Source organism: Callithrix jacchus, chromosome 9 (genome assembly GCF_049354715.1).
Source record: "Callithrix jacchus isolate 240 chromosome 9, calJac240_pri, whole genome shotgun sequence".
NCBI lineage: Eukaryota > Metazoa > Chordata > Mammalia > Primates > Cebidae > Callithrix > Callithrix jacchus.
The window spans coordinates 119,281,742-119,306,326 of NC_133510.1; the positions used below are offsets into that span (position 1 = coordinate 119,281,742).

At 37.7% G+C, this 24,585-nt stretch overlaps 1 protein-coding gene across 3 annotated transcripts in view; it reads right to left on the bottom strand.

Moving 5' to 3' along the window:
• Positions 1-24,324, bottom strand: part of MED13L (mediator complex subunit 13L) — a 306,319-nt gene extending 281,995 nt beyond the window's left edge. For 2 of the 3 annotated variants that reach the window (XM_035257744.3, XM_035257743.3), the window contains exon 1: positions 24,191-24,324. In XM_035257744.3, coding sequence (XP_035113635.3) covers positions 24,191-24,262 — 72 coding nt within the window. In that variant the 5' untranslated portion in view covers positions 24,263-24,324. The remainder of the gene's footprint in view (positions 1-24,190) is intronic. The other variant, XM_078337398.1, reaches the window with a different exon arrangement.
• Between the last annotated feature and the right edge of the window lie 261 nt (positions 24,325-24,585).

Genomic DNA, 24,585 nt, shown 5'->3' on the forward strand with positions numbered 1-24,585 from the left:
TGCACAAACTTTCAGAAAACAAGAGAGGGACTATTTCCCAAACTATTTTATGAGACCAGCATTACCCATGATACCAACACCAAATGAGATAAGAAATGTACATGCCAATATCCTTCATAAACACAGATTTAAAAAACCATTAACAAAATATTCTCAAATCAAATCTAACAACACATAATAATACACCATGAGCTAACATAAGGTTTGTTGTAGAATTCAAGCTTAATTGAACATTTAGAAACTCACCATATTAAAAGAACAAAATCTATGATCGTCTCAATAGATGCAGAAAAAAACATTTAACAAAATTCAACACCTACCTTCATGGTTTCTTTTTCGTTGTTGTTGTTTTGGCTTTTGTTTTTTGTTTTTTTGAGACAGTCTCACTCTGTCACCCAGGCTGGAGTACAGTGGCACAATAGCCACTCACTGCAACCTTTGCCTCCTGGGTTCAAGAGATTCTCGTACTTCAGCCTCCTGAGTAGCTGGGATTACAGGTGTGTGCCACCACACCAGGCTAATTTTTTGGTACTTTTAGTAGAGATGGGGTGTCCCCATAGGGGTATCAGAAAATTCAAAGCTAATGTCACCAATGATAAGAGTGAATACTTTCTGCCTAAGAATAGGAAAAAAGCAAGGATGTACACTCTTACTATTTCTATTCAGTATTGCCCTGTAGGTCCTGATCAATGCAATCAAGCAAGAAAAAGTAGTAAAATACAAATTGTAAAGAAAGGTATAAATCCATCTATATTTGCAGATAACTCATGTATATTTTTAAAAATCCAAGGATTTACAAAAAAGCTACTACAACTAATAAAGCTTAGGAAAGTTGCACTATACTGCAACTTATCCAAAATCAATATCCAAAAATTAATGGCATTTACAGTATTACATTCAAAACATGTCAAAAAATACTCTGAAATGGCCAGGTGCCGTGGCTCACATCTGTAATCCCAAGACTTTGGGAAGCCAAGGTGGACAGATCACTTGAGGTCAGGGTCTCGAGACCAACTTGGCCAACATGGTGAAACCCTGTCTCTACTAAAACTACAAAGAAATTAACCAAGGATAATGGCACAGACCTGTAATCCCAGCTAACTGGGATTCTTCTGGCTGAGGCAGGGGAATTGCCTGAACTGGAGAGGCGGAGGTTGCAGTCAGCTGAGATGGCACCACTGCACTCCAGCCTGAGTGACAGAATGAGACTCTCTCTCCAAAGGGGGTTGAGAGCAATACTCTAAAATAATACCCATTAAAACAGCATTGAAAAATACGACCTACTTAGGAATATATCTGATAAAAATATGTTCCATATATATATACTAAGAACTACAGATTAATGTTGAGAGAAATTAAATATCTGGAGAAATGAAGAGCTAGACCATGTTCATGAACTGAAAGATTTAAAATTGTTAAAATGTCAATTTTCCCCAATTTGATCTACAGATCCAGTACAATCACAAACCAATCCCTACAGAAAAAAAATTTTAACTGACAGACTGATCCTAAAACTTATATTTAAATGCAAAACACCCAGAAGAATCAAAATAATTTTTTAAAAGAACAAAGTCAGAGAATTTACCCTAATTTCAAGACATATTATAAAATTTCAGTAATCATCATAGGGAGTTCTAGCATAATAGACATGTAGATCAAAGGAACAGAAAGTAGAAAAAAAACAATGCACACACATATATTCAATTAATCTTTAACAAAGATTCCAAGGTCTGAAAAGTCTTCAACAAATGATACTTAAATAATTTGCTATACACATGCAAAACAAAACCAGAACTTCAAACCTTACCTCACACCATATAAATTAAGTCAAAATGAGTTACTGGATTTCAAGCCTAAACCTAACTAACTAATGCTGTAAGACTTTGGAAGAAATCAAAAGAGAAAAACTTTCCTACTTTGGGATGGCAAAGGTGTCTTAGGACATGAAAAGTACAGACTATTTTTTAAAAAGTAATATTGGACTTAATCAAAATATAAAACTTTGGTTCTTCAAAGAACACAGGTGAGAATATGAAAATGCACACCACAAATTAGGAGACTGTATTTGTAATACATCTATCTACCAATAAACTTGTATCTAGGATATTCGAAGAATTCTTACAATTTAATAAGAAAACAACCTAATTTTTAAATTGGGCAAAAGATGTAAAGAGACATTTCCCAAAAGATATATTAACGACTTAATATGCACATGAAATGTTAAACTTCATTCATTATCAAAGAATTACAAACTGAAATCAGTTACTACATACTACACATCCCTAATTCGAAAATCCAAAATGTTCCAAAATCAAAACTTCGCATGCCAACGCGACGCTCAAAAGAAATGCTCATTAGACCATTCCAAATTTTGGATTTTCAGACTGGGGATCCTCAACTAGTACAATGCAAATATGCCCAAATCTGAAAAAAGTCCAAAATCCAAAACACTTCTGGTTCCAAGCATTTTAGATAAAGGATACGCAATCTGTACTACACACCACTAGGATAGCTGAAATTTTAAAAACTTCATTGTATTACATGTGCAAGAATGCAGAACATCAGAACTCCTACATAACTGGTGGGATATTAAACGATACAAACATTTTTTGCAAGTTTGACAGTTCTTTATAAAGTGAAACTCCTAGTTATTTACAGATATAAAAACATATGTCCCACACAAAAAGCAGTACATTAATTTTCATAGCCAACAACAAATGTATGGATAAGTAAATTGTTGCATATCTGAAAAAGAGACTATTATTTAGCCAAAAAAAAACAAAAACCTACTGAAGCAATAATATGAAACCAGAAATAAGAACTACTTACTGCATGATTCCATTTATTAAAAATTCTAGAAAGGGATTGGGCATGGTGGCTCTCACCTGTAATCCCAGCACTTCGGGAGGCAAGGGTGGGCGAATCACCAGTTCAAGAGATCGAGACCATCCTGGCCAACATGGTGAAACCCCATCTCTACTAAAAATGCAAAAATTACGCGGGTGTGATGGCATTCACCTGTAGTCCCAGCTACTCAGGAGGTTGAAGGCAGGAGAATCACTTGAACCCCGGAGGCGGAGGTTGCAGTGAGCTGAAACTGCACCACTGCACTCCAGCCTGGCGAAAGTGCAAGACTTTGCCTCTAAGAAAAAAAAAGTTCTAGAAAGAGCAAAATGATTCTATAGTAACAGCAAATTAGTAGTTGACTGGAAGGGAGGAAGGTTGAGGGGCAAAGAGAAGACCATGACTGCAAAAGGACATGTATGAACTTTTCTCATCACAGAAATGGTCTCTACTTTGATTTCAGTGGCTTCACAGATTTCACATTTGTCAAAACTCTGAAACTGTGCACTTAAAGTAGGTATATTTTATAGAATGTAAATTATACCCCAATAAATATAATCAAAAATGTATGTATTAATGGAAGAATCCATGCAAACAATCTTTCAAAGGAAACAAATTACTTTAATAAAACCAAAGTATCATCTTGTACATCTCCTAGGTAAGTGTAAATCTTTTAGAAAGTATACACAGTATTTTCAAATAAATTATGTTCATGTCTAACTACATCAGGACACTGGTTAAATGATTTATATTTATCAACCTTAACTAAAAGAGAATTCCTGTGAAATTTCTGGGAACTGAGCTAATAAAATAAGTTCATTTGTGACATTAAGATGGTTTGTTTCCCAGCTGCAGTAACAGACTATAAACAGAAATGTGTATTAATTTCTTTTGTGTAGCAGGCATTGTCTACACAAACATGAATGGCTCCTTCCCCAGCAGTAACATACATTTTACACTGCTGTGGATACATGGATCCCAACATGCCCACTTAAAGAACTACATTTCCCAGTCTCCCTGAAGCTAAGTAAGGCCTCGAAGTTAAGTATCACCAGAAGTGTTGTAGGGAACTTCCCAGAGGTTTCCTGAAAGGACGGTGTGTCCTTCCCACATTTCCTCCTCCTTCTAACCTACAATGCAACCTTGATGACTAAAGTCTGAACAGCCATCTTGAACTATATGCTACTAATGGTAAAAACTAAGAACAGTGTAGTAACAAGACAGAAAGAACCCAGGTCCCTTGATAAACAAATCAGCTGTAAAATGCATGCCTCCAATCTGCCTGTATAGAAAAAGATTTCTTTTTAAGCTATCTATTTTTAAATAAGCATTATAATTGTGATATTAAATTAAATCATTTCTTTTTAACAACTGGCTTTTATTTTTAAAAAACTAAAAGACTTTTATCGAGGTGATAAGTTTTAACTTTTAGATCAGATGGTTGTGTAGGTTTTTTAACCTTGCCCCAGTCATCAATCAAAACAATAAACCATCCTTATCTTTATAATTTTTCATTTTCCAAATGATTCCTCAATTTGGAACAGTCTAAGAGAAAAAAAAATCTATTTCCCCATCTCTGGGAAGAAATTTTAGGCTGTATTACTACTCCATTAAACTCTGATGAAACTTTAAAAAAAAGTAAACTGTATTATCACTCCATTAATCTCAGGCAAATCTATATGCTCCAGTGATTTCTACCTTAGCACTTGTACTAAATTATATGGTCTACATTGTTAATTTTTAAAAGGCTCAGAAAAGAAAGAGACCAATAATGTTCGGAATAACTAGAAGGAACTTCATTGAGGTCCTAAAAGAATTTAGACAGGAGAAGAAAGAAAAACATAAAATACAAACGTACTACCAGTTAAAAGTTCAGGCTCTGAATCAAGAGATTCCGCTCCTGTGTGACCTTCGACAAGCTACTTAAATTTCTTGCTTCTGTTTTCTTATCTGAAAAATGAGAATAGTAGAATCTACCTCAAAAGGACCTTGTGAGCATGAGGAAATTCATGTAGCTGGTAGTTAAGCAGTGCCAGGCCTGCAGTAAGCATTCTTTACAAACAGCAAAAGCTCTGAGGTGAGAACATGTAAACATCTGACCTGAAACACAGATTCCTTTTAGTGAGCGGTTGGAATTCTTTTTATTTTCCTGAGGCGGAGTCTCATTCTTGTTGCCCAGGCTGGAGTGCAACGGTGCAATCTCAGCTCACCACAACCTCCACCTCCCGGGCTCAAGTGATTCTCCTGCCTCAGCCTCCCAAGTAGCTGGGATTACAGGCGTGTGACACCACCCCCAGCTAACTGTTGTATCTTTAGTTGAGATGGGGGTTCACCACATTGGCCAGGCTGGTCTCTAACTCATGACCTTAGGTGATCCACCCACCTGGACCTTCCAAAGTGCTGGGATTACAGGGGTGAGCCATCGCGCCCAGTGGGAAGTTTTATTATAAAAAGAAAAAGAACAGCAGGGCATAATTAGCTCACACCTGTAATCCCAGCACTTTGGGAGGCCTACGCAAGCGGATCACCTGAGGTCAGGAGTTAAGAGACAAGCCTGGCCAACATGGTGAAACCCTATCTCTACTAAAAGTACAAAAATCAGCCCGGCGTGGTGGCACGTGTATGTAGTCCCAGCTACTCAGGAGGCTGAGGTAGGAGAATCACTTGAACTCAGGAGGTGGAGGTTGCAGTGAGCAAGATCACGCCACTGCACTCCAGCCTGGGTGAAAAAGTGAGGCTCTGTCTCAGAAAAAAAACAAAAAAAAGTAAAAGAAAATAAACACTTTTTAGAGATTAAACACTTGAAAAATAAACTCACAGAAGAAATCTGGATACCCATATATATGAAAAGATGCTCATAATCTCACTAGAAATCCAAAAATTATAAATTAAAATACTTAGAGTTTGAGGTAAAAGTTAAAATGAGTAAGTTCCATTACAGGCGGCAACAGAAAAGCAGGCATTATATACTGCCCATAGAAATGTAAACTGAAACATCTTTTTATACTGTTTACGGCTATACCTTTCCAATCTTAATACATCACTGTACTACACAGCAAAACAATTGAAAGAATCTTAATATTTCTCATAGTTGATGGTTAAACAAACAATAGTACATCCATCTTATAAAACAGGATACAACTCTTCAAAAATGCAACAAAAATGAATAAACTATATCTAAATTTACTGACATGAAAATACTTTAAGACAATGTTAAACGGAAAAAGCATGTTGCAGGAAAAGGTGGAGAATTATTTCTTATCTGTAATTTTTAATAAACTGTGATATAAGAGAACTACAAGTGTAGAATTGTTGGAATATAACATTAAAGGCAGGATGCAAAAGAATGAATGATTCAATTTATTAAAGGTCCAAAAACAGAAAACTATACATATAAATAAATACATTATTGAAACTTTAAAAATTAAAGAATAATACATATGAAATTCAAGTAAGTTACTTCTAAAGGAAGAGAAAAGAGAATGGGCAAGGAAGAGCACAGGAAGGACTCCATAAATGGTGAACTGTTCTTTTTCTTAAACTGGGTATACATAGGTACATGGGTGTTCACTATCTCATGATTCTACCTTATGTGTGATTTACACATGCTCTTTTCATCTATTCAATATCTAATAAAACAGTTTTGAAACACGCAAAAGCAAGAAAGAAAAACCTGGAATGATACAAATTAAACCTCTGGAAGTTACCTTCCTGAAGGTGAGGGGAGGGATCCTTCATGTTGTATGTTAGACATTTCCATATTGTTTGAATCTGACACTAATTATGTAAAATTATATTAAAATTTTTAGAAGAAATTACTTTTCCACTAAAATTGTAATTATGAAAATTGTAACCACATGGGAAATATGTCAGTGAGTACAGCTGAGTAAAGAATTCTATTTACACTGTGATTACATCTACGTACAAAAATGTGCACATTAACAAGAACAGAAGAAGAATTGGGGTAAATCTGATCTAATGGAGCAGCTGGAACATGGGTAAATTTTTTTACAGTTTTCATTTCTTGGAAGTTGTATTTCTTGGAAATATTTTGTATTTCATTAGTACTACCTCAACTTGGAAAGAAATTAGAGAAAAATGACAACTGCAGGAAAGCCAACTCTTTACCTTCAGGGTAGCCAAGTGAAAAACCTCCCCACATGGAAGGCTGAATTAATTTACAGCCAATCTACAATGTATACTACACGCCGTGCCAATAAGTGGACTCAGAACAACTAGAAAGGGTCCCCACCACACCAAGGAGATTACATCAAAAGGTTCTGAAGCACATATGTCCATTTTAGCGCTTAACTGAGCACTGATGAGGCACATGAAAGCGCTATAGTCGAGGCTGCACTCCTCAACACAGGCTGCCAGGAATGTGCTGAAAAAAGGAAAAGGGAGTAGGGAGAGAGAGGCAGGGAACGAGGAAGGAAAAACTTCTCCAACATGTGGGGCAAAAATACAACATGGTATAAAAATTACACTCTCAATAACAAAAAAATTGTACACTTAGAAAGCTAAGTGTCAAGGAAACAAAGACTAAAACGATAGGAACAAAAATTTCAAAAAAAACAAAATCAAAATAAGGAATCGGTACCAATAATATATACTGGTTTGCGGTCTCTACAAATGGCCCCTCTATTCTATCCACTGGTTCCCCAAATCTGGCCATTTCCACTAAGGCATGAAGGAAAACAGGGGAATGTCTATTTCACCCTCTTACCAAAAATATCACTGATTTGAAATATATAAACAAAACCTTCATGTAAAAAAAATGAAAAAGAATATCCCAAAGCAGACGTGCAGAGGTAAAATGCTTTCTGAGCTTATCACTATTAAAAATAGAGGCCGTAGGTAACAAAGGTTGATACAGAGCCAACTGTTGTAAGGCTACCCTTCCCTTGCCCACCTTTTCTTTCTTCCTTTTAGGACTTTTCCATGCCTATTTCTGATAACCAAAATTTCATGAATCTTCCCTGACAAAACAGTCTGATTCACACCTCCAATCACCACCATCTCCACCTACGACCTGCCAAAGGTCCCATTCTACCCACCTTACCAGACTTGCCTTCTCTCTTCTTCCCCATGTTTTTTCTCTGCCCTTCCCTTCCCTTATAAAATTTACTCTTCTTACCGACTTCAAATCTTTTCTGGAGGCCAGGTATGGTGGCTCACACCTGTAATCCCAGCACTCTGGGAGGCCAAGGTGGGCTGATAACTTGAGGTCAGGAGTTCAAGACCAGCCTGGGAAACACGGTGAAACCCCGTGTCTCTACAAAAATACAAAAATTACCCGGGCATGGTGGTGGGTGCCTGTAGTGCCAGCTACTCGGGAGGCCGAGGCAGAAATAGAGCTTGAATCCAGGAGATGGAGGCTGCAGTGAGCCGAGACTGTGACACTGCACTCCATTCAACCTGGGCAACAGAGAGAGACTCTGTCTCAAAAAACAACACAGAAAAGAAAAGAAAAACTTTCTGGAAAGAGGAAGATTATAAATGCTAATGTTTGTTTTCACTTTCTTTTCACTACTCTCTGCTTTAAAACTTTGATTTCTATAGAGTTTAATTTAACTGCAAAAATCCAGGCTCAGTGAATAATTTCCTATATACACGCTTGTGATGAAAGCCTAAGTCTCCTGCTTCACAACTTCAGCTCATAGATGCTGCCCAACTGTTCTTTCCAGTTTTGCGTACCCAAGAATGCAAATGCCATAAAATCAAGAACATCTGTTTATCATTTGATTCCCATTCTACGGCATATTTATAATTGATCACCAAGGTCTGTCAATTCTACCTCCAAAGTACTACTTCGATTCATTTCCTTCTCTCCATCTCTATTGGCCCTGCATTATTTCTCACACCTAGACTGTTCTAAGAGCTTTCTTCCTGCCTTTGGTTTTTCCTCTATGACAATCCATACTCCACAGGGCCCACATGGGTTTTTCTCTCTAAAACATAAATCTGGATCATGCCATTATCCTCTTTAAAACACTTCAAGCATTTCTCTGTGCATGCAGAATTAACTCCCAACTCTTTCATATCCTTCAATTTGGCATCAATCATCACATTATCTTCTATCTATTAAAAAACAGGTATTAAGGCCGGTTCGGGTACAGTGGCTCGCACCTGTAATCCCAGCCCTCTGAGAAGCCTAGACAGGTGGATCATGAGGTCAGTAGTCAGTAATTCTAGAGAGAAGCCTGGCCAACACGGTGAAACCCCAACTCTACTAAAAATACAAAAAAATTAGCCAGGCATGATGGCACACACCTGTCATCCCAGCTACTCTGGAGGCTGAGGCAGAAGAATCGCTTGAACCCAGGAGGCAGTGGTTGTGGTGAGTGGAGATCACACCATTGGACTCCAGCCTGGGAGACAGAGCAAGACTCCATCTCAAATTAAATAAAAGAATATTTACAATGATGTCTACAAATGTTATATGATCTATTATTGTCTTATTTACATAATTATTTATATAACTAAAAAATTTATTCCTCTCCATCATACAATATTATCACCAAACTCAAACTTCTACAAAATGGCTAGAGTTATGTCCATATAACATATTAAAATTAAACCAGGCTGTTTAACATATTTCTATTTTCAATTCCAAAATCAAAATTTAAGGTAGATTAAAAGGAATCTAAATCAATAGGTATTTTCTAAACTGGGTGCTAACATATATAACTCAGTTTCTCAAAGCTTTCTGGAAATTGTTAAAGTCAGCTCTGTGGGTTCTTAACAGCATATCACACCTACCATATGAGAAAGTTTGGCAACAAAATCAAAGTTACTTTAGAAGATAAACGCCTACCTTAGTGAGTCCCACTTGTTTTTCCATCTGGAATATTCCTTGAATTTACCGTATAAACCACTAACACAAGCTATTCATCTTAACATTCATTAGAAAAGTTTCCTAAGAATAGGTAATTCTTCTATGTCAAATCAAATGTATACAATTTACTAAAGCCAGTTTATTAGTTTATATATACCAAACTACAGGTTCTCATGAGAATCATTCCACTGTTTAATTAAATGTTATAAGATCTTGCAGATTCAAGAATAGCACCATCTGTCTGGGTTGCAAAGCTCAGTTTCACAACCTTATCACCAAATAGCAACAAAATATCATTTTCATACATAGATTTCTCTCAAGTAATTTATAGACAACTAATGAATGTAGTCTATTTGGGATCAAGAAACCTGATTCAATCTGTGCAGATGATTACACGTTGTAGGTAAAACGACATACTTTGAAAACTGTGTTTTTAGTAACTTAAATGTTAGTTAAGAACTTGTATCTCAGGAGGCAAATATTTATGCTCGTTAGTTGCTAAGATGAAGATTCATGCTCTGATATAAATTCTAAATGCTAAATGGCTCAGGTGTCACATAAATCTGAAAATTTTTAAAGTACCTTTTCTTATTTGTTTAGAATAATTATTATGTAGCTAAATTTTCCTAAAATATCTATAGCTCTAGGATTACATCACAAAACTTTAACAGGATTTCCATTCTCTTTTACTATGTAAACAAAACTAAAAGAATTAAAATTAAACTATCTATGTAATCTGAAGACCAAAGAAAGTAAAACTGACTAAGAAAATGTCTAAAAATCTCAATATATTTCTAAACTATAAAACAGAAAATAATACTTTCCACTGCAACTTGTAATCTAAACAACTACTAGAGGCATCCCTCCGCACCTCCTCCTTCACTACCTATATAGGCAGACTACCATAAAGTATAATTCTAAATTCTACTGTGCTAATCTCCAACTGTGGAAGAGATTACTGAAAGAACATGTGTGGGCTGGCTACTAGCTAGCTTACTAGGCAGTCTCCAATGAATAAGGCAGCATCAAGTGGTCAAAGGTAAGAAGTTGGATATCAAACAACCAAACTTCGGTTTAAACTTTAAGACACTATCAACAGGATACACTTATTTATTTATCCCAAGGCTCTAAAATTAGCCTCAATTTGATATCTGATTCTTGCTAGAGAGAAGACACAACAGAGAATAGACACAAATTCTACTCTACCTAGGATAATTTCCGTTGATCCTCAGAAAGCAAAATGCCACCACCACTTAATTGGTCCCAATAGCCTGTATTGCCAATCAGTGGATTGCTAAACCCACCTCCACTGAAGCTACATGAAAGAAAAAGTACACTGAACCACTAGGCTCAGAACCTGAGAAGGCAGAGGTTTAAGCAAGGCTAGAATTCCTGGCATACATCCACAACATATGTATGCCAATATACCCAAAATGGAGCTCTTCCCTGGGATTTTCCTCATCATCAGCAAGTTCCCCATCAGAAGGGACTAAAGTGTGAACTCAGACAGCAGTTAAGAGCAAAAAGCAGAACTAAAATAATAAATTGCAAAGAGAGAAGACACTAACTCTGAATAAAGAGGCAAACTTTGAAAAACAATTTTCTCTAAAACCAATTCCAAAGGAAAAGGACCAAAAAGTATTATAAACAATGGCAACATGTGATCCATTTCAAGGGGGTTTACTTTGAACACTAATTCTCATTTCAGCAGACACGTATCAGTTCTGATATGTCTAGTTCAAAATCAGTTTTGTACTTGTGAAGCTGTAAAACTCTTTAAAACAACCTTTAAAGAAAGGTTGCTAAAAATAAAGTGACTACTGCAATCAACTAACAAAATGGAAAATTTCTAGCTAAAATTTTTAAAAGTGATTCTGCTTATTCAGGCTCAAGTTCACTACTTTTCATCCTTGAACTCGAAAAGCACTCAAACTACAAGAACTGAGATTGTTTCCGACTTCCTTCACACTTAACTCCTTTCTTAGATCATCACATCTTGTATTTCTAAGAGGTGTCTTAATCTTTTCTAGTACTAACACGATCGGCTGGATTTTTGATAACCATCCTCCAGCCAGGCTTGGTTTATCAACTTTTCTTGTTATCTGCCATCTTTCCTTCTGTCTTTCTACTACTGTTGCTCCAAAGTCTACCAACACAAATCTACTTTTCAGGCTCTTACCCTCCCCTTTATTCCCCCATTCCTGCTTGCTTCACAATCACCTTTCTGAATCAAACTTAAAAGTAAGCTGCACACAATGGTGCACAACTACTCCAGAGGCTCCAAGAGGATTACTTGAGTTCAAAGTTCAACTCCAGCCTCAGCTACACAGCAAGACCCCACTGCCCATCCAACCCCCATCTCTAGATAGATTAGACAGACAGACAGACAGACAGACACACAGACAGACAGACACACAGACAGATGGACAGAGAGAAGATAAATAGAAATGAAAAGTATCTTTACTGGTCTATCTTGCTATTCATTCATTCCTCAACCCACTTATCCAAGATTCTACCCTCAACAGTCAAATGTAATTATTTGAACTACCAAGATGCCCACAGAGCAAACCTCTCCCTCTCTCACTCCTTACACCTCTCCCCTTCAAGGTTCACCACAACTGTCTTTGAAAATCATTATTATTTCATTTTTTTACTTTTATGTCAGAGAAAGCAAATTATATTGTCTATTAAAAGCACATATAACCTATATCTTAACAACTTAAAAGTCTAGGCTTCATGTGAAATAATCCTGAACCAAAATCTAATTTGTTTTCAAAGCACAGAATTTAAACTATGAAGGGTTACACAGTTAAACAATTCTAATTTGTCTGTGTAAGAGAGCAGTCCTAGAAAGGCTTTTAAACACATTATTAAATGTAATACCATTTAACACACTTGTTTTTCCTCAATTCACTTCTCATAATAGTTTCTATATCATCTTGGATTATCTCCCGTTTTAGTTTCATATCCCATCTGCTCATTTAAGATTCACGTCTGTCCAGTTTCTGAAATATTTGTCACTTTAGTCATTAGCATTTTGCGTAATATAGCACTTTTTTAAGTTCAGAACTGAATTATTTTAGAAAACTGAAAATTATTTTAACATCATTTCTTAATCTAAATTGGCCTGCCCACACTTCAAATTTTCCACCTAATAAAAATACAATTTCAATAAGTCTTTGTACTATTTTTTAAAAGGAAGCCAAAAACTAGGACCATAAACTAGAAGTGTTCTCCTATCTACCACCTCAATAAAGATCCTCAAGAATAAAGACTAAAAATTATCAATTAAGCTTCCAAAGAATGCCATCTCCCTTCTTCTCTAGCAAGCCACATCCATCCATTCCTTCAACATCCAGTTTTAAAACTTCCTTTTTGGGTTTCTCTAGCTACAAGGTATTATCAGATATTATGTGGTCCATGTTACTCTCCCTCTGCAGAAATTAAAGAGTACATGCAGATCTTTTTTCCACATATCAGACTCTTAGCCCATTTGTTAAAAGCTAGATTTTAATAATTTCTGATGTACATTATTCCAAAATACATGTCTCAAATTTCTCAAATATAGCATACAAAACATTAACATTTCTAAGTATTTGTTTACTGGCTACCCCATCCACTCTCAGCCCTAATTCCCTTTTCATCTCATTGGATCTCAGAACTCCTCATTTAGCAAACATAACAGCCAGCAGAAAGCCTGTCTCCAGGGCTGAGTGAAGGAGGAGAGGAAAGAGAAGGGAAGTGCTAAAAGGCAAAGAAATACAAAATCTTTTCCTGATGACATCACAGAACCTGCCACTAATCCTCAACATTTTGATAAAATGATATTATTAGCATTATTATTATTTAACAAAATGGTATTAGCAAAGAGAAAGCAGCAGTGGGTCCATCCCTGCAAGCAGAGAAAGGAAAACCTGCCTTTCAAAACTGCTGCTCTTCCCACAGGGAGCCATCCTCGCCTCTCCACACTGTCTTCAAGCCTCTCTCACACACCAATCCTCTCCTTGGCCTAGAAGAGGGGCTACAGCTCCCACTGCCTGCAGCAGAGAAGTGTCTGCTCTGACTGCCAGAACTTAAGTCAGAGAAAAGGTGCTCCTGATACTCTACACAAGAACACTAAGTTTAAGTTAATTCCCATAAAAATGCTGCCATAAATAGCATTTGAGTTTTCTAGCACACCTAATTAAGTACAATACAAGGTAAATAGGCTAACCATCATTTGTAGCAACAGAAGGGAGGATTTTTTTGTGAAAACAAACTTACAAATTAACTTTTTCTGATATTTTAGAACACAGGAGACCACCTACATGTAAAATTCTAAACCTCTAGATACAACTTAAGACACTATTCATATCCAACATGACTAACACAAATGCTACAGATTTGTGGGAGGGCTTTCCTTCCTTCAACAAGGCTAAACAATATTTTTAGATAATGCCACATTATTAAACAGAAAATAGAAATTAGCCAGTAGCTGAGTTCTCTCTGTTCAAAACACAGCAAGGGTTGTGACATGCATGTCAAACTAAAACATGATTTAGTCTCTAAGAAGAAAAATATATTTATTAAGTACTATTTCTGACATTCCCTGAGACAAATCTCAAAATGTTAATAGAACTGCTATTTAAAGTTCAAAGAGCACTCCAGAGCTGCCAAGGAATTAATAGCTTAAACTACCAAATAAGAACCACAGTTCAATTCCCAATCTCAGCCAGCTATAGCTCAGAGCTGGTAAGCAAAATCACCCAGGGCATGAAAGGCACACCATGCAACTGTGAATCATATACAGTTGTAATGAAAAGCTGTTAACATCTAAAGATGAATTTCAAGTTTTTCTTCTCAATCTTATCTATGAGGAAAGACACAAGAACAATTTAATCCTCTCCTCCCCAGAAAAAAATACAAACACAACATAAACGCTATACTTAAAACGAGTCATTTTACCATTCCGACTTCCTGGTTAACAGTCTTGGGCTACTCTATAATTTTAGTTGTAATTTACTAAAGGTCTCTTTCCATTAAAGAACATTATTTAGTCATCCAAAGCACTTTCCTTAAAAGGTACTCAAAATGACTTTTCACATCTCCTGCCCTCTAAATTTACAGGAGAAACTGAGGCACAGAACTATTATGTGACCAAGCTAATGTGGTAAGTCACTAGTAAAAATGTTGAATACAACTCACATTTCCCTATTAACAGTTCATTTCCCACTTTACTGGACTCATAAAAAAATCATCTTTTGAACATTGAACAAAAGCCCTCCTATATAGCTTAAAGAATGAAAGTAAAGGAATTCTGGATCAAGCCCCCAAACAAAATCCCCAGAAGGCTCAAAAATCTACAGGTTGCCTACTATGCTACAGAAAATCTAACACTAAATAAATTCCTATTCCTTTGAGTAAGAACATGTCTCATGATCAGTTGGAATTGTCTTTAATAATGAATTTCTAGACTTCATCTAAAATATTACCAAACCACAGTACATACAGTCTAGATAAAATATATTCAGAACACTGAGTTAATCATCAAAAGGAGCTGAAATAAAAACAGCATACTTGTGATCAGGACCAAAATGGTCAATGAGAGCTCCCTTGAGGAATGGAGAATAGTTGTCCAGCAATTCACTCACTTAACATATAGTTAATGAGCACCCAGCAAAGATGATTTTGACAGGGTCACTGTCCTGCAGAAGCTCATCTGCTTATCAGAAGTACACAGAGGGAGGTACGCATCAGGACCCAGGGTAACTAGTTCTGCCTGTGGGAGTCAGAGGAGGTAACATTTGAACTTCCTAAGTAGGATTGTGTCAGGCTTATATGCTAGGCACAAATACTAGGAGCTAATTCCAAATGTTCCAGAGTTAGATATATGCATGTTTTTCCTTATTTCTCTTTAGGACATGAAAATTCAATAGTTAAAATTGTCAACATAAAATGTTTTGTCAAATCAATTATACTCTTTTGAATACCTTGTTTATCAGCTCGCATATTAAGTTCAGATAGATTTAATCTTCCTTATTTAATAAAATAATCTGGAACTGTAAGGAAACCTCACATATAATACTCAAAAATATTTCCTCATACTCACATCTGTAATCCCAGTACTCTGAGAAGCCAAGGAGGTAGGATCATTTGAGGCCAAGAGTTTGAAACCAGCCTGAGCAACATCATGAGACCCTATCTCCCCTCTCCCCAACAAAAAAAAAAAAAAAAACACCTTCTTCATAAACTTGTCAATGTTCAAGGTAGGGAAAAAGGATCACAATAATTTTTATTAAGTTTAATATCCTTTTAGATTACCAATTTTTGAAATTTCTACTCAACATCATAAAATTTGTTTAGTTAATTACATATTTTATTTAAAGCAAGTCTGTTACTCAAATTTGATTTTAATATGAAATGTCTTAAATATATTCAGCTCAGTGACTAATACAAATTAAGACTTATTACAGTAAAAAGATCTAATGAAGACTTAAAAGGTTTTTTGTTTTTTTGTTTTGTTTTGAGAGGGAGTCTCGCCCTGTCACCAGGCTGGAGTGCAGTGGCACGATCTTGGCTCACCGCAACCTGACTCCCTGGTTCAAGCAATTCTCCTGCCTCAGCTTTAGCTGGGATTACAGGCACATTCCACAACACCCAGCTAATTTTTGTATTTTTAGTACAGACAGGGTTTCTCCATGTTGTTCAGGCTGGTCTCGAACTCCGGACCTCAGGTGATATGCCCACCTCAGCCTAAGTGCTGGGATTACAGGCATGAGCCACCCTGCCTGGCTATCACCTAAGTATTAAGCCCAGCTCCATTAACTATTCTTCCTGATTCTCTCCCTCCTTCCCGCCCCCACTCATCTACTTTTAAAATTAAAGCTACAAATGTAAACTAGGCAAAAAAGAAAAAAAAGGACACAAATTAAATTGTGATGCAATCAACTCAGAAGGATCCTGTGGCTCATGCCTATAATCCCAACATTTTGGGAGGCTGAGGTGTGGGGACCACTTGACCCTACTGTATTCCTGCCTGGGTGACAGAGGGAGATCTCTGTCTTGAAAACATAAAAACAGTAACAAAATTTTACTGTTACTATTGAAAAATTACTATATTGAAAAATAGTTCAAAATGTAGAAAGCTGTCAGCCAAGGCTCTGTGCTATTTCAAAGTAGTAGAAATACAGTTTTAATAAGATTCCATCACAATTCATCTAGAATTCAGAAATATATACAGTAATCCAGAGTATGGAAATGCCGGTGAAATAACATTTTCCCTTGGAGACAACTGACTCTCCTGCCATCTAGAAAGAGGTCAATGAAAAAAGGCATTTTTCTTCTTTTTTTTCAGACTAGAATCCAAATATGTTTTTAAAAACACCTTATTAACTTAAAAAAGGAAGACAACTCTACTCCAAGGAAGATAACTCAAACACGCTAATGAAGGCTGTGTGTGGTCGCTCACACCTGTCATCCCAGCACTTTGGCAGGCCAAGGTAGGTGGATCACCTGAGGTCAGGAGTTCAAGACCAGCCAGGACAACATGGTGAAACCCCATCTCTATTAAAAACATAGAAATTAGCCAGGCATGGTGGTAGGTACCTGTCATCCCAGCTACTTGGGAGGTTGAGAAAGTAGAATCGCTTGAACCCGGAAGGAGTTGCAGTAAGCCAAAACCACGCCATTACACTCAGTCTGGGCAACAAGAGCAAAACTCCATCTCAAAAAAAAAAAAAAAAAAAATGCTTATAGCAGGAAAAACAGTTCCTAAAGGAGAATTATGATCGCCAATTTGTGAGGATAAAATCTGTTCTATACTACAGAAAGTCTTTTTTTTTCGAGATGGGAGTGTTGCACTATAGGCACATGCCACCACACCCAGCTAATTTTCTGTATTTATAGTAGAGACAGGCTTTCACCATGTTGGCCAGGATGGTCTCAATCTCCTGACCTCATGATCCACCCACCTCGCCTCCCAAGTGCTGGTATTACAGGCTTGAGCCACCGCTCCGGCCAGATAATCTTAAAAGTTCAGTAATAAAACAATGGAGTAAAGGAATTGTCTCTGAAATAAACACCAATCACAACATTTTAACAGAATTTAAAACTGTTTTTCTATCAACTAAAGCAAAGACAGAAAATGGTGATGTACATAAGTGACTTCATACTAAACAAAAATTGGGTAAGCATACATATTTCATTCATGCAAATGAGTCTGAATTTAGAATTCCTCATTTATGTTAATATTTACTAAGATTAATGAAATATCATCTCCCCTATGTAATGGAGTGAATTCCCCCAACAGAACAAAGCTAACACCTTTAAGTCTTTCAAATAAACAATGAAAGTATATACTATAAAAGAAAATTATCAGCCAGGCACGGTGGCTCACTCCTGTAATCCCAGTACTTTGGGAGGCCAAGGTGGGCAGACCACTAGGTCAGGATTCGAGATCATCCTGGCCAACATGGTGAAACCCCATCTCTACTAAAAAATACAAAAATTAGCTGAGCGTGGCGGTACACACCCTGTAGTCCCAGCTACTCAGGGGGCTGAGGCAGGAGAATCGCTTCAACCTGGGGGGCAGAGGTTGCAGTGAGCGGATATGGTGCCACTGCACTCCAGCCTGGCCACAAAGCAAGACTCAGTCTCAAAAAAAAAAAAAAAAAAAAAGGAAAGGAAAAAAAACAACATTATCTGAACAAGATCAGAAAGAAGTTAAATGACTCAAGTGGGAGGAAAAAGTCCTAAATTCCAAGAACACATACAAATACTGATTCGCTAACTCTGAAACTCTAAGCTAGTCCTATGAAACAAACTGTGATTGTGTGTGTATGCACGCGCGCGTGCTACTATACTCCACAGACACCTTTTTAGGCTACCTAACTACCTCACTTTAAAATGCATTAAATGTAATTTAAAATAGAAATGTTATGACAAAACAGAAATTCTGGTGGCCAACATCACACAACACAGTTTGTAAAACAGATTTGCACACAATACATCTGAAATAAATGACACTAACAACAATGTTGCGCAAATCTTTTTTCTTCATTTCTACCAGTGCAATGCACACTTCAATAGTAACAGTAATACCTAATATTCAACCAAATTAGTAATACTCATAAGATTTGTCTATTCTCACTCACTGGTAGCTCCTGTGAAATAAATGTATCACTCACTTTCAAAACACACACACACACACACACACACACACACACACAAATCAGTACCTCTACTATGAGCTTACAGGAGGGGAACATTACTATTATTATTTTCTTCAATCAAAAATAAGTCAAAGGTTTCAAAAAATATGTGGTCTTTGATTCAAACTTTTGAGAGACAGTTAAATTAACTTCATAAATGAACAGTTTTTCTGTTGTCTCTGTGTAACAGTTTCTCTTTACTATTTACATATTTACACTGAGATGAGAGTTTGATCTCAATTTTAAGTTATTAGGCAAATATAATTACAGAACCAACTTAGCCTAGTTATCACAATTTATAGCACATAGTACAAACTGGTGAGTAAGTGTCTTCTTTATTAAACTCAAGAGTGGAAGAGATCTCTGAAAGTGTTTGAAGAATACAATTAAAAACCAGGCTAAAGTAGTCAGTGAACAAAAAAGATCAATTTCTTCATAACAAATTAATATAATACACTATCAAACCTTAACATTATTTAAAGGAATGCCTTAAGAGGTAGGTTTTTCACCAAACAAACATCTAATATATTCATGAATAACCAAAACATTCCAAAGAAAATGATAAGCTAGGCCAGGGCACGGTGGCTCAGGTCTGTAATTCCAGCACTTTGTGAGGCCAAGGCCAGCGGATCACCTAGGTCAGGAGTTCGAGACCAGCATGGTGAAATTCTGTCCCTACTAAAAATACTAAAAAATTAGTAGGGCATGGTGGCAGGCGCCTGTAATACCAGCTGCTCAGGAGTTTGAAGCAAGAGAATCACTTGAACAAGGGGGCAGGAGGTCACGGTGAGCTGAGACTGCACCACTGCACTCCAGCCTGGGCAACAGAGGGGGACTCCCATCTCAAAAAAAAAAAAAAAAAAGAAAGAAAAAAAAAAGAAAATGATAAGCTATATAAACACTTGGTATAAACTCAATAAACACATACTATCCTAAACCTTTGCCCATTCTTCTCACAAAAAATAGGTCCAACCTTCTTCCCAATGAGTACTTCAAGCAACATGGACAGCAAAATATTTGTAGCATATAGGCCTAAGGTACATTATTGTCTCTTTAAAATTATGAACTCATCACACATACAAATGGCTCTTTAAAACGGTCCAGTAAACTGCTACACTATGCCTTAAATTGCTGTCTATTATGTACTTAAAAATATTTACTAGCAATTGGAGGTTAATACGGCAACTATTATGGGTGGCAATTATTGCTATTAAAAATATATAAATACTGTAACACCACGTGCTACTAACAACAAAATACTAAACAGAAAACATACATTAACAGATTGTAAATATTTTCATTAAAGAAAATGAGGGCTGGGCGAGGTGGCTCACTTCTGTAATCCCAGCACTTTGGGAGGCCGAGGCAGGTGGATCACCTGAGGTCAAGAGTTCAAGACCAGCCTGACCAACACAGAGAAACTGCATCTTGACTAAAAATACAAAACAAGCCGGGCGTGGTGGCGCATGCCTGTAATCCCAGCTACTCAGGAGACTGAGGCAGGAGAAGTGCATCAACCTGGGAAACAGAGGTTACCAGTGAGCCAAGAGCGTGCCACTGCATTCCAGCCTGAGCAATAACAGCAAAACACTAAGAGCAAAACTCCGTCTCAAAATATAAAGAAAATGAAAATAAACCACCATGTAAAAAAAGATGCTTTCAACATAAATTATAAAATTACAATAAATTGGGAAGGAAAAACACCCTGTGTATAGTATTTTGGCACCTTGAAGATTAGAGAAATCAAGTCCCTTTTCCTCATTTCTATTTGATAGTCCACCCCATTTTGTTCTAGCTCCAAAAAATAAAAACCAGATTTCAAAGTTTCTACATTTACAACTATCTTCACTTTCTGCAAAAAAAACAAACCCCTTAAGACAAAAATAAATTAGGTCAACAACAGATTAACTTAAAAGCTTCAAATATAGAACTAATGGTCTTCAACAGGAATTATACACTAATGTGTGTACGCAATTAGTGTGTCTCAATTCAACAAGAATTTGAGATTATCACCCAGGTATCCATAGTCAGGAAGATTCTAAGCAATAAAACATGAACATGGAGCACACATATCTGAGAATTAGAGATCACTCCCTCATATCAAAGAGTACATACTTAAATATAGTTATAGGGTAGAAAATCACTTTCTCCATACTAACTCAATAGAGAAAAATAAATATACATGTAACATCTGGAAATTATGTCTTCCCACAAGAATGAGTTAACATAACATAGAGTATACTGTTACACTTTTCAAAAAGGCAGATTTAACACACTTTTAACTGAATGATTAACTGACTGAATATATAAAAAGTCGCCGGGAAACATGATGGACAGCATAAGAAAATAGTTTTGAGTTAGAAAGGTACAGCCAAGCATGCATTTAATACTGTAGCTACAAATCTCACAGCAGCAAGAATAAGAAACACATACAATGACCCATATCATATATACACAATGGTGTTTTTCACACATTAGGAAAAGGGAATGGATGTTGAAAAATTAATTTAGGAAATATTATTCCATGCAGTAAAAAAATTAGAAAATAAGTAAAAGACTAGCAAAAATCTTAAGGTGTCTGATTGCACAATCAACCTTCGGTAAGCCATAATGAACACCTCAAGGTAATATAAAGTGGGTGGGTATTACCATGGTACAGAACTTTAATCTCTTATTTCAATCTAATATGAGTATCTAGGTAAATTCTTTATAAATACCTTCCTCTGCTCAAAAATGAAACCCACAGGCCAAAAGAAAAAAATGCATGCTATTATTAAACACATAGTGTTCTTATAAAAAAACATGCTTTATTTTGAACAAGGAATGATTATATTTCCTTCAGAAGTAACTGTTCTATACAATGTAGTTTAGGCAATGTATTTTTAATATTTCAGGTTGCTGCTGCTGTATAGCATTTTCGAGAAAAAAAATCTCAATTTGAAATCGGAAAAATGTACAAGTCAGCAGTTTAATTAATTCAGTGTTTTAATAGCACCTTATCCACACTTCATGTACAAGAGAATGAAGACATTCCACGTTCCTTTAAAAATATCTATCACCTAAGCACTTCGATGGTTCTCTATTTCAAAGTTGCTACTTAAAAAATAACTTTAAAAAATTAGATTCAAAAATGAATCGTGGTTTTAAAGAGGTTTTGGGAGAAATATCTAAAACACAAACCTTTATAGTCAGTCAAAATCAAAGTATCCTCTCCTACAAATGGGTTTCTCCAAAAGAATCTCAAGCATTTTATCTCTGCACCATTATCATCCTTACTTAAGCTTTTTTTTTTTTTTTTTTTTTTTCAAAAAAAAAAAGATAAAACAAATGGTAAACCCTAAAGACTGGCTATACATACACTTTCATTTGTCTACAGAATCTGTAAATACACAGTCATTACCAGCCAGCATAGTATGTGATAATTTGGGAGATCTCTGTACTTGTTTATTGTAATTACCTGTGTCACTGTGGTCACCAGTCACCACACAAAAACCATTTTAAATACACTTTGATCAGTATGTTTTGCCAATCTATGAAAGTCCCTGAACCTGACTGATACTAAATGACAGACTGAGGAGGGAAAAGAGGCAAAAGAGGTTTCACTCCTACATACCAAAAGATCAAGGGAAAATTATTACAATACTAAGAGAAAGAGTTACAACTTATAATTGAATTTTGAGATTAAATATCTGGATTAAAATATTTCATAAAATTTACCTGATCTTACTAGAGCGGGAGCAATAATAATGTATCACTGGGTCTTTGTAGGTAAAAATCACGTGTTGGTTTTTTGATCTGCATAAATACTGTAACACGTTTAATAAAATAACACGTTTGGAAAGTTGGCAAGAATTTGCATTTCGCCATTAGTCTCATAGAAAAAAAGCATCCATGCCACCCATAATTAAATGTAACTAATTACAATTTGAACACTAAATTATTTATCCAGTGTAAACAAGGATTAAGAGGGAAATAATGCTTCTATCTACAGCGGGGGTTACAGAAAATAATTTCCAAAATGCATGCTCTCCAAAAAGGACTCACCTCCCCCACCCAAAAAAAAACCAGGGTACACAACTTAAAGTAAGTTGGGTGTTTTTAAGGCTAAATTAAATAAACCGTTCAGCCAATTTTCCAATTATATTCTACGCTTGAAACGTAATTGCCTTACATCTGTTTACAAATCTTCGCTCAATATTTAAACAAATTCGTACTCTCCCGGGCACATAGCTATACATACAGTAACTCATGCACAAAGCACATATTTAAAGACCACGCACTGCAATTATTAGCCTAAACGCCAGATTTAACAACGTGAATGTTTTCAGAGGTAATACGACCCAATAAAAAGCAAAGATGGCATTTACCACCAAATGTCACTGCCACCGCCAGGAAAGAGTTGCTGGGTCCCTATACATTTTTAATTTCGATGAATCTAGACGCCGTCGGCGGGTGCCAGGCTTCCACGAGAACAATTGACACCCTAACTGCTTCAAGATTAAGGCAGGCGATTCAAATCCGAAGGAAAAGTTGTCAATTATCAGAGAGAGAGCGCGAGAGGCGAAGGCAGATAAAAGCGATGTTATCAAACCGCCCAGCTTGTTGCTTTTTTGTGTGTGTGTCGATTCGTTGTTAGGATAGAGAAAACAGTTTTTAAAAAGACACCGGAGGAGAGAAAGAAAAAGCTTTCTCCACCTTCCGTCGGCTCGGTGCAATGGCTTTACGGCTCTCCACTGTAGTAAGCCCCGAGAGGCAGGCGGCTGTCGATGTTTACAATCGCGGGAGCTTCGGGTGCAAGAGTCCTTTCCTGACACAATCGCATTCAATCAACTGTTTTCGGGCGGAATTGCAGGTGTCATTATGGAATTTAAAAAAATTCAAAAGGCAGGCGGGCGGGCAGGCAGCCCGATTCGACAAGGGGGGAAGAGGTTGCCGATCGGAGGCGCGGGCAGCACAAGGCAAAGCCTTCCACATTTAGGGGGGAAAAAGGGGGAAAGGGGAGGAGAAGGGGAGTGCGATTGCAACAGAGGGTGGGCGTTCGAAGTGCGACCCAGAATCCGCAGCTCTGAGACTTCCACATGCAAATTCCACGCCGAGCGCCGCGCTCACAAATGATTTTTAAAGAGCCAAATAAACACTGGATGAGATCCAAGGCGAGGGAGAGACGATCCAAAAGGGGGAGAATCGGCGAGAGGCGAACAGCGGGGAGACGCGAGGGAGGGGCGAAGTCCCGGCGGCGGGAGGAGAAAGTTGGTCGGCGGCGGAGGTCGGGGACCCCCCCTCCCCGGCACAGCCCCCTCCCCGCAGCCCGGCTACTCACCAGCGAAAAGAGGTTGGAGTGACAATCCTCCAGGCTCGCCCCGTTCGCCACCCAGTTCGCTGCCGCAGTCATGATCCTCCGCGAGCCCGGCCGCCAGAGCGGGGCATGTCGGAGCGAGGCGTCCGAGGCGAGGTCGGGCCGGGCGGCGGCGCCTCGCCGAGGAGCGCGGGGCGGCCGGGCCGCCGCCGCCGCCGCCGCCGAGGGAGGGCGCGAGGGCCGGCGGGCAGGCGGGAGGCGCCGCGGCGACGCCGCGCCGGGGGCGGCGGGCCCGGGCCGGCGGGGGGGTCCGCGGCGGCCGCGCGGCTCCTTCCTGCTCGGGCGGCGGCGGCGGCGGCGGCTGCGGCGGCTTCGGCGGCGGCGGGGGGCGCTGTCCGCGCGGCCCGGCGCCCTCCCCG